At 52.0% G+C, this 11,507-nt stretch overlaps 1 protein-coding gene across 1 annotated transcript in view; it reads left to right on the top strand.

Moving 5' to 3' along the window:
- LOC102896542 (cadherin-23) overlaps positions 1–11,507 on the top strand; it is a 320,558-nt gene that overhangs the window by 273,500 nt on the left and 35,551 nt on the right. Inside the window, exons 17-20 of the mRNA XM_025049321.1 lie at positions 1,180–1,285; positions 3,333–3,460; positions 6,844–6,916; positions 8,779–8,895. Coding sequence (XP_024905089.1) covers positions 1,180–1,285; positions 3,333–3,460; positions 6,844–6,916; positions 8,779–8,895 — 424 coding nt within the window. The remainder of the gene's footprint in view (positions 1–1,179; positions 1,286–3,332; positions 3,461–6,843; positions 6,917–8,778; positions 8,896–11,507) is intronic.

Genomic DNA, 11,507 nt, shown 5'->3' with positions numbered 1-11,507 from the left:
CTTGGTGAGTGCCGAGCAGTTCTTTGTGTAGGGACCCCCATCCAAGCCCTTCAGTGGCTGCTTAGAATCAGGGACTGCTATAGCTGGCAGGAACCAGAGACCACAGGAACAACCCAACAAGAGGGGAAATAGGGAGAGGCAGGCCCCAGAAGGCATAGCGAATTAGCAGAGTAGTAGAGACAGACCTAGAACTTGGGACTCTACACTCCAAGTGTCCTCCTGCAATGAGTCCCCACCATGTTTCACTGACCTCTGACCATGAGACTCCTCAGTGGCCTTGTGCTCTTTCCTCACTCTGCCCACTCGGAGTGACAGGACCCTGAAGACTCCATTTAGAACTTATTTCTGAAGGAGACAGGAATGTAAGCAAGGTAGAGGAGGTGGGCAAGAGGGACACAAGAAGGCAGCACCATGTGCCCACCCAACACGGCCATGGCTCCCCATAGAACCCAGCCCATCCTCCCCTCCCTACCCACTCAGCTCCTGTTACACCAGGAGTGGTGGGCCACCCCTGAGGCGCTCAAGTATCAGCAACTCCTGGAAAGAAGTTATTTAATGCAACCACCCCAGAAGACAGGCAGGTGAAGAAGGACTTGACCCCATTCCAAGTGCCTGCTTCCCACTCACCTTGCATTCATGAATGTATTCATGTATTTATTACCTATCATGTGCCAAACACCCTACTGGACTCTAGGTACACAGCACAATCAGAAACAGGTTTCTGTTCTTTGCATGTAGCTGACAGTCGGAGCAAAATAGGCAGAATTTAAACGAGAAGTTACAATCAGGCATGGTGGGGGCTGATGGGGTACACAGCACAAGGCCCTAACCAGATCTAGAGTTCAGGCCCCTGTGGGTGGGATGTGTGAGCTTGGACTAGATGGGCTAGGAGATGGTCATGCCGGGTATGGTAGAGACCCTCTCCATCCCCTGAGTAAGGCCCTGCCTTCCCTTATTCTCCCTAGGCCTCCAACCTGCCCTCTAGATTCCCCAGGGTAGCTCTGCACCCCAACATGAGGTGTGTCTGCTGGGAACAGTAGCCTTCATCTGAGAGACCAGGAGAATCTGGATCACCCAAAAAGGGGGCTCTGAGAGGGGCCAGCCCGCCCTCCCACTCATCCTCTTCTGGCCATCAGCCACCGAGGGCTCATGGAGCCCTGTCTGCCATCTTCCTTTCAGGCAACAGATGAAGACTCCCCTCCCAACAACCAGATCACCTACAGCATCGTCAGTGCCTCCGCCTTTGGGAGCTACTTCGACATCAGCGTGTATGAGGGCTATGGAGGTGCGTGGGGGCAGGACGGAGGGCCCAGCCGGGAGATGGGTTGGCAGTGGGGTGCTGGGTTGCATGCTCACACCTCTCTCAGGAGGGTGGCCCTCTGTCTCCCAGACAGCCTGGACTACTCAGGAAGCTGCCCCACAGCTCCTGTTGGCTGGAGCAGCACCTGACATGGGGTCCAGATCTATGTCTCAGATCTGTCAAATCTTTCTCTGGATCCTAGGCCTATCCCCAGCCAGGAGTCTGATGTTTCCACATCTGTGTGGTCCCTATTTCTTACCTGGGAAATATGTGGGATGGAGGCTTGTTAGCCAAGCTTCCCCATCCTTTAGGCATGCTACAGCCACTTCCCAGCCCTCCCAGGTCCATGCCTTTCCCTGCTTGGCCCAGGCACAGTTCCACACGCTGGACCTTGCACCACTGCCCTACTGTGAGTCCTGATCCCTAGAGCCCATGAAGAGTATAGCAGCAGCGACCTCAAGCTCCAAGATCCCAAGAGATCACCATATTTGTTAGATGGGACAACTGGCGCCCAGAGACAGGGAGCAACTTGCCCAAAGTCACACAGCAAAGCTGTCCAAGAAGGCCCTTGTGATTTGACTCTTGGTTGTCTCTCCAGCCTAGTCTTTCAGCACCTCCCTCACCCTCTACCAGAATTCAGCCTCTTTGAACCCCTTGACATGCTCTCCCTTTACAGTGGACACTTCCATTTCTTTGCAATCTGTTCCTTTTGCCAAGAAAACCTTTCCTCCTTGTCCTTTTGCCCCCCTCCCTTTAACCTCTGGCTAGCTTTAAGGGCTCCTTTAGAAATTTCTTCCTCTGGGAAGCTTCCCTAATTCTTAAAGATGGATTAGGTGCCCTCAAGGAAGAAAGAATGTGCATTGGATGACTCTGAGTCCAGTGCTCACTCCTCCTTGTGGCAGAGATATGTAATTGCAGAAATTCCAGTCCTGGATCCAGATGCTGCAGCTCGATGTTCTTTATCTATGTCCCCCTTTTAAAAATATAAGTTTCACGCCTCTGCCCACCCTCACACCTCACCTTCCTCTCAGTTAGAAGGAGCTCTCTTAGGTTTTATATTACTAAAGCAATAATTTTGTTTCTGTTTTCCAAATAGAAAGTGGCAATTTAATATTGTTGTAATGCCTTTGCAGACTACCCAGGCCCCTGCTCCCAAGCCAATATGCCTTCCCTTCCAAAATTGAGATTCAGTGGCTTAGCACAAAGAGTACTCATGGTGCGAATTCAGGCATGTGCAGTAGTGGGGATATTTCAGGGTCAAAACAGCTGCCGAAGCTGCGCCCAAATCCTGCCTGTCCATCTCTGTCTGCCTTTGGCGTCAGGGTCTTCACTCGCCTTCCAGCAGAGTCCTGCTGAGGGTGAAATCTACAACGTGATACCCTGAGTGTCTAAACCGTGCCCAGCGTGGCCACTGGACGGGCATGAAGAGACTGTAGGGTAAATGCGGAGAGAGAAGAGAAGACAGGAGCAAGGTGATGAGAGGGAAAAGCAGGGCAAGAAGAGTCAAAGGAAGGAGCTGCCATCTGCACCCCCTGCCACCCCACCGCCCAGCAGCCTCGACAGTGGGCAACAAATGGGTGAATTCTGTGTTTTTCTGGAGAGTATCAGGAGTGATAACAGGGACAGGATTAGAGAGCCTGGGGCATGACCCTGTTCTCCAAGTGTCTTCCAGACTGATTAGGAGGGTCAGACGAGTGGGTCCGACAGACAGACAGGTAGGAGTAGCACCTACTAGAGAAAGCTGGGCTCAAATCCCACTCTATCAAGTTGCTAGCTGTATGTCTTTGGGCAAGTCGCTGACCCTCCCCGAGCTTGGTTTCCTCGTCTATAATGTGGGGCTTACATTACCACCGGAATAGTTACCACCCGGTGGACCCAGCACTGGGCCTGGCATGTATCAGGCCGTCAGTAAACCTAAATCAAGACCACGAGGCCCATGCCAGCCATACATTCTCTTCCCAAAGGGGAGCCCTGACTGGATGAGCATCAAAGTCTGCTGACGGGATCTGGGGCCATGTTCCTGTCATTTCAGTGATCAGCGTGAGCCACCCGCTGGATTATGAACAGATACCTAATGGGCTGATTTATCTGACGGTCATGGCCAAGGACGCTGGCAACCCACCTCTGAACAGCACTGTCCCCGTCACCATCGAAGTGTTTGTAAGTACCCAGGGGCACTGGCCTTGCCCTTCCACCGCTCAGGGGGTTTACCTGGCAGACTGGCCCAAAGGCTGTCCTAGAAAACCTCTGCCAGCTTGGCCAGGGGAGGTCCAGGAATGCAAGAAGAACCCAACTTTTGAAGTTCTGGTTCTAACTTCATTTGGGGGCCTCAGGACAACCTCTCGGGGAGCAGGAGCTAGAGGAGATGTCACTGGATTCTTTCATGTACAGCTACGTTCCGTGGCGTTCAAGGGAATTCCTGGAAGGTCATCTCTCTCCTCTCTCTCTCTCTCTCTCTCTCTCTTTCTTTCTTTCTACCCCTCCTTTTTCATTTTCACTTCCTTTTTCTGCTCCTCTGAAGATCTAAAGGGACCTGAAACCAAACCACAGCTTGTCTTACATGACTGCCACGCACACCTTAGTGCATTCCACGTCTGAAACCATCAGTCGTTAAACCCGTCTCCACATTGGTTCGCTGGCCCCGTGCAGCTCCCCTAGCGATCCTGGGGATGAGATGGTGTTCTGACAGTGGGCCAGCGGGCCTTTCTCCCCAGAGACCCCCAACACTGTGCATGCACAAGCACACCTGCCCCCCATCTCATAAAGGCTGCTGCCTGCAGGCGAGGGTGAACGCATGCTGATGAAAGAATTAGCACTTTACCGATTCCAGGAGGATTAGATCAGATTGTCAGGTTAGGAGATACGCTGTGATTTGACATATGCTCGGGAAAACATCTTGCCCAGAGCGGGCTTGCCGGATGATCTTCCAGTTCTAGCTGGTTTTGCCAACAACCTCTGGCACTGCCCCACACCTGGCTTTGACAAGCCTCGTCCTTACAACCCAACATTAGAGGCTCCAGGGCTAGCTCCCAGGTGGGAATGTCCTGGTCTGGCTGGGGGACCTAATTTGCTTGCAATTCGAATAGGATGGGGCTTCAGTGATGGAAAAGTCAGGGGTGATGTTCTGGGGGGAGCTCTGCAGGTGGGCACGTGGGAGCAGGGTTTAGGGGTGGTGTGGGAGGGTGAGGCTTTATGGAACAAGGTGCGGGAGAGGGAAGGGCAGACACCTTATATCTGGCGTGTCAGGCTTCAGGGAGTGGCAGGGGAGGACACAGGAGAGGAGAGCCACAGAAGCCTAAACACTTGCCTGCCTTTAACCTGCGACATCCCACCGTGAAATGCCAAGGGTGGGGTGGTGTGGGAGGGTGAGGCTATATGGAACAAGATGCAGGAGAGGGAAGGGCAGACACCTTATATCTGGCGTGTCAGGCTTCAGGGAGTGGCAGGGGAGGACAGGAGAGGAGAGCCACAGAAGCCTAACCACTTGCCTGCCTTTAACCTGCAGCATCCCACCTTGAAATGCCAAGGGCGACACCAGACAACTAGAATGTGTTCCCTGACAATTATGACCACATCCTGGTGTTCCTTTTTTAACTTATTTTTCAATTAATTGACATTATATAAGTTTCGGGTGTACAACACAGTGATTAGACATTTATATAACTTACAAAGTGATCACCCTGATAAGTCTAGCACCCATCTGACACTATATGTTGTTATTATAATATTATTGACTATGTTCCCTCGAAGCTGTCATGCCAGTCAAGAGGGGCCCCCACACTCCTTCCGGTCTGTCCTGGCCCCTGGCAGCAGGAGGGTCCAGTCACAGAAACAGATGCCACCTTGGCTATGAGTGAACATCGTCTTTCAAGCAGGGCTTTTGGATGGCGTAGCCACTGTGTCTACGGACTACACTTGAAAAGGTCACTGCCTTTGAGTTGATTTTGCATGTGGGTGATTTTTAAGTAGCTGTCACTTGTCTAAGCTGCCTCCTCCCTCCATCAAAGGGATTTTCTCTGAACTGGGGAAAAAAAAAAAAAATGCCCAGCAGAGATGAAGTAGTTGATGGCAGCACTTACTGCACAGGGAGGGGGTGGGCAGAGGCAGATCAAAATGACAGGGCTCCTGAAGGAGGAGAGGCAGGCGAGAGGGGCCAGGTGATTCCTTTTCATCCACTGCTTGTTGGTTTTTAATAAAGAAGTCAAACTCGGTTTGTAGATTTCCCATTAGGGGACAATAAGCTTTTGTAGAGGGAGCCGCTGAATTAGAACTAATAGTGAATGCAGCGCCAGGATCCAGGGAAATATCACCGCTAATAAGTTTCTGCCTCATGCTCTCTCACTGACATTCTCCACGCTTGTTTCATGCAGCCAAGCAGAAGGCTTAAATAGACACGCGTTCGGGGCGCTCATGCCCGCACCAGGGGGATGCCCAGGCATGCTCTTGGGATGTCGGATGTCTGGCGAGTCCTCTCACAGCCAGTTCCCTGAGACCAGGGAGAGAGACAAACCAGATTGAGCCAGTGTGCAGTCCAGAGCCAAGGGCCAGATTGGGGAAGACGAGTGTTCCTTTCTGGGCACCCACAGCCCCAGAAGGATGGGATTCTCTGAAGTCTCCGGCTATTATGCCTCCCTCACTGTCACGTTTGCTCAGCATGAGTGACTCCAGCAAAAGGCGCTTATTCAAGAGTCTTTCCCTTAGGAGCTCGCAGTTTCAGGAGAAATGAGGCTCTTGGAGTTTGCATCCATGCTGGGCTCCTCAGGAAAGGAGAGAAGGCTGGGTCAGGTGGGCCCGCCAGATTTCCTCCAAGAGGGGACCAGGGAGGAATCCTCAAGTGATTGCAAAAAGCAGTCCGTGAGGATGATAGTCTTAAAGGGTAGGAAAGTCTCCTCTGATAGTGGACGGAGATAGCGTGTGGAGGAGCAGGACGAGGCAGAGGCTTCACCGGGCCCCAACCTGCCAGTTGGGCCTCTCGGCCCAGCACCAGCCCTCTCACCTGGTCAGTGGTGGAGGCTGGGCCAGAGGAGCGATTGCTTCCGGAAAGCTGAAGGTGGTGGGTTCTGAGCCAGGACTTGCCAGGGTGGTGGAGGAGCCATCTGTCCCCTATGTACTTCAGTATTATCTGGGTTAGCTGCTCCTTTCTCCCTTCATTTCTAGGAAGGTTCCTAGAACCTTCCGCCGTCACCTTGGCAGAGCTGGGAGAGAAGTTCCTGGTAGGCATCCCAGTATGGGGGCTGATGAGCCGAAAGTGGGAGAACTGGAGGAAGCTCGGAGCTCAGCTGAAAGACCGAAGGGGAGAACCAGGGGAGCTGGTGTCATAGGCAGCTCCAGCTGCTGCTACCTTTCTCTATCTCTCCAGTCCTCACCATCCCTTCCTGACCCCCCACATATTTCCCCAAGGCCTGTCCTGCCTCCCTGATCTGTAGCCCAGCCAGAGCATGTCAGTGCCAGCTGTGCCCAGCCTCCCCTTGGTACCAGCCCAGGATAGCTGACCAGCCCCCACTGCCTCCCTGGCTCCTGAAACCTGTCTGTTTTTCTTCCAGGATGAGAACGACAATCCTCCCACCTTCAGCAAGCCTGCCTACTTCGTCTCCGTGGTGGAGAATATCATGGCAGGTACGGGCCCAGGCAGGGGAGGGCGCGAAGGCAGGAAACCAGCAGGCAAGGCACCGACAATGGATAGACCTCACCTTGTACACAAATTGGGGAGGTCCATGGTCCTCCCTGTCTGTTTCCATGACAACAGAGGGGAACCTTTGGAGATGTCCAGGTATCTGCCAGGCAGATACCTAGAGCACCTGCTACGTGCAGACTCTCTGCTAGGCACTTGGTCCCTGCTCTCCTGCAGCTACAGTCTAGCAGGGAAGAGAAAAATGACTGGTGATTAATTCAACAACCTTGGTTAAATGGGAGTAGGCAGAGAGTTCTGAGATCACGGTGCTGCGAGGCAGGTCCCAGGGGCCATAATGGCTGAAGGTCTGGCCTTGGAGGATGGCGTGTGTTCCCATGGGAGGACAAGAATGGGAGGCTCGTCCCTGGGCCACATCTCAGGTGCCAAGCCTCGGTCTGCAGACCCAGGGCCATAAAGTCCACACTCAGGATCCAGGGGACCTGTTCTGTCCTCAGGACAGGCTGGCAGTTTCATCCTTACACTCCGAGGGGACAGTATGTGGGGAAAATGTCAGGAATTGCTGCAACAGTTGGAGGAGTCGGGGACAGCTGAAGTCAAGGAACAACTAGAGGAACCAGGGACAGCTGGAGTCAGGGGTGACCTTGCCTGGTACCACAGAGTCTTCCTCTGGTACCTCCCTAGTATCTGATGACTTGCTGGGTGGGACCAGGCTGTGCCCAGCCCACCCTTCCCTATATCAGTCTCAGGCATTCTCTGTAAAATGTCACTGCCGAAGTGGCCCCTGCAATTCCACCATCCCCGGAGACTCTGCCACGGAGAGGCCTTCATTTTGGCACTTAATCCTCTTCCAAGTTGAGTGTGCTTAGATAAAGGATTGTGTCAGGGCCCATGTATCAGTCTTGCTTAGGGCAGGACCGAGTCAGATCAGAGGCCCCGCAGCTACCTGGAAGGGGTCAGAATGACCTGCCTGTCCATAGCCCCCTTGTGTTTCCAACGACTATCGATTCATCAGCACAGTAGTAACCACAGTCCACAGTTCAGTAACAGCCCCACAAATGGGCTGTATAGCTAGACCCATCACGTAGAGGGAGAAGCTGAGGCTCAGACAAGTTAAGGCACCTGCCAGAGATCCCACCAGATTATCACCTGGGCGTAGTGACTCTAGAGGTGCACACAGTGAATCACACACTCACCACTTGCCAGAGCTGGCAGTTGGGTGGCGGTAGGGTGCAGAAAGCCCTGGCTGGCACAGCTACAGGACAAGCTGCTCTCGGGGCCCAGCCAGGGCAGCTTGAAAGGCCAATCCCCTGGCCCAAGAGTCCACAGAGATGAAAACGAAGGTGAGGGCCTTAACTGGACATTAAAGAGAAAATAAAAACCTTTCTAAATTCTGTGACCAAGATAAAACAAGACTGAAATTAAATATAATAAATGTTGAATAATTTAATATGGAGCTTCATTTCTTCTTGACTCAGAGTCTAAGCTGGTAGTCTGCTTGTATTTAATACAGTGGCGAGCCAGGGCAGGGTCAGGGGAGGCAGTGAAGTGCTCTCTAAGGTTGGGCCGGGAGGGGGAGGGGGAGGAAGGCCCCATCCATCCCAAGCTCCAGGCCCTCCCTCCCATGGAGACTTGTGCCCACACAACCCAGGGATCTGGGCCACGGGAGCAGGTGTTTAAGCACACTCCCTTCCCCGGGTTCCCCCTATGCCAGGTGCCCTGTCTCCTGAGGGCTGGTCACCAGGAGACCCCTCATCCTCCTCTGGCCTGTGCCAGTCCTGCTTCCAGGGCCAGTGGCTGGGAGCCCAGGGTGAGCAGCACTCCCTCCACCCCCCTTATCTCCCTGAAGGAGCCACAGTGCTGTTCCTGAATGCCACAGACCTGGACCGCTCCCGAGAGTACGGCCAGGAGTCCATCATCTACTCCTTGGAAGGCTCCTCCCAGTTTCGGATCAACGCCCGCTCAGGTGAGCCCCGACAGCCGTTGTCTTCTGCACCTCATGCTGACTCTCCATGCCCAAGACCTGCCTCTAGGCCAGGACTTCTCACGGGAAGCCCCGGCTTTGAGCAAGCCAGCTTCGAGCATTTGGTTTTATCCCTAAAAGATTAATTTGAGTGAGATTACTGATTTTACCAAAAAAAAAAAAAGAACACAACACGAATTTATCCACTACAGAATGCCTTTCAATGGTGAAGAGCCCTGTTATGTTTAAAATGTGTTCTGTTTTACAAACATCTGGCTACCACTTTTCAGGGACACCCTTCTTCAAGCCTAAGTGTCCCCCTCCCTCAGCTGCCAACTTCGTTCTTGAGTCATGGCTCCTCTTCCTAACACAGTGTATGCCTCGGTTTCCCCACCTGCAAATCTTTGTTGGACACTGGCCATCCCTGCTACAGGTGGACAGGAGCCAGCGGGGCACTAAGTCTGACAGTCATCCATGCCTCTGTGGTCGATCTGCCTTCAGCCTCTTTCATCCCCTTTTCCTAGAAGCCTAGGGAACAGACAGCTGGTGCTGATGTGTACAAAGACTGAACACATCCAGAGCCATCCTGAGCCTCTCTCCCCACCTCTGACAAATCGGAGACCTTCCTCCCTGCCCTCGGGAGCATCCGCCTTCAGTGAGCCCACATTTCCAGGGGGCTCAGAGTAAAATCGTTAATTTGCATTAACCACGTGCTCAGCAGTCTTCTAAGTGCTCCGACCAACGTCGTCTCATTTCACCTCCTTTACCAGTCATGAGGCAGGTACTAGCATTATCCCCATTTTCCAGATGAAGAAACTGAGGCACAGGAGACGTTCAGTGACTTGACAGGACTCGCAGAGCCTGACCATCTGAATTCAGAGGCCAGACTCTAAAAGCTGCATTATAGAAGGCCACCACCCAGATACAGTGCGGAGCACACTGACCTTTCAGCATCCTGCCCTGCCTCCCCAGTCAGGGACCCCATCTCCACCCGGGGGCCTTGAATAATGACACGGACATTTTCTTGCTGCCTTAACACGGCTCCTTCAGCTCCAAAGGTGTAAGCGTTTTCCACTGAGCTCCTCGGTCAAATTAGCCAGGCCTGATCCACAAAGGTGGCCTTAATTGGATCTAATTTCCCAGACAGGAAGAGCCATCTATCATGCCGACAAGTTCATGTTTAAAACTTTTTAGAGATTAATTTCTTCCTTTCCCTGTCAATTAATCGACACCACCCCAGCAAGGAGCACGATTCGGCGGGCAGACCTTTGCCAGTCTTTCATTCCAGGCCTTAGCAGTTTTGCTCCCATGTCCCCCACCCCCAGCTCCCTTCCCAGCCCTGCACTTGCCAGAGGGCAGGCCAGTATGGCGGGGAGGGAAATGCAACCATCTAGCCCTGTTCCCTTGTTTCATGGTAGAATAAACCAATCACAGAGAGTTAACTTGCCCCAGGTCACACAGCTCAGGCAATGGGGATAAAAAGATGGATAGCACGCTGTCCCTACCTTGGAGAATTCTCAGTCCATTGGAAGAAAATGAGCATTTTCTGAGTGTTGGGAGCTTCACCTCTGGTTATGTAATCCTCACACAGATTAATTCCCACAAACGAGAAAACCGAGGCTCGAAGAAATTAAGTAACTGTCCTAAGGCCAAGCATCTGGAAAGAGCCATAATCAGAATTCAGATCTGGGTCTCACTGCCCTCAACATGTGGGCTCTTTCCTGCAGCCCATGTGAGGTGGTACAGTGGCCTTCATGTGCTAAAGCCAGCCGGTACTGGCTCACACCTGCTCACAAGAGCCGGTTGTATACACATCTTCCCAACTCCATGTTCAATGCCATCAAGTTAATAGTTTAAAATGAGTCCTGATGGAAATACTTCTGCCATGGAAATTGGCAAATGCTTTGCTTTTCTTTTGGGGAACTGGGCATCGGACGTTTACCAGCACCACTGCCAGGGTTGCTGCCATATTTTTGTTATACCAAAATACAGAGAAAAGCCAAAAACGGGCTAACAAAGTTGTAGTTTATTTTAAATGTTTATATTTAGTAGAATAACTTGCTTATACCCTAAAACATTCAAGGCAATATAATTATGTTATGTAGTTAAGGAAATTATTTTATAACTATTAACTCTCAATGCACTATAGGTTGAGCTGTCCAGTAATGAGTAACAAGTTGGAACATGTGTGAAACACTTGGCATCTTTCAGTCCCGTCACTGTATTTCTGTGACTATAACTATATAAATGAACAGTGCCAGCTGCTGGTCTAAGTTTTCCATGATAACTAAATTAATGCCACAATAGCCCTCGAGGTAGGTCCTATTATAATTCCCTTTTGACCAGATGAGGAAACTGAGGCACACAGACTTTAACTAGTTTCAAGTGATAAAGCCAGTCAGATGTCAAAAGTCTAAATGAAAGGTCACAGGTGTCTGAGCTTGAAGCCAAATGGCCCTCCTGCCCTGTTTTCCAGGCACAAGCTGCACAATTGGCCTAGGTTTCTCCACATCTGAAAATAATTCCTCGTCATAGGGTTGTATTGCCCAGTTCTGGGGTCTAGTTCCCAAGCCATGGGTGCTGTCCCCTCTCTCTCCACGAGCACCATCCCACCA

Source organism: Pteropus alecto, unplaced genomic scaffold (assembly GCF_000325575.1).
Source record: "Pteropus alecto unplaced genomic scaffold, ASM32557v1 scaffold155, whole genome shotgun sequence".
Taxonomy (NCBI): Eukaryota; Metazoa; Chordata; class Mammalia; order Chiroptera; family Pteropodidae; genus Pteropus; species Pteropus alecto.
The sequence above is the reverse complement of the archived record's forward strand: the minus strand, read 5'-3'. Positions and strand labels throughout refer to the sequence as shown.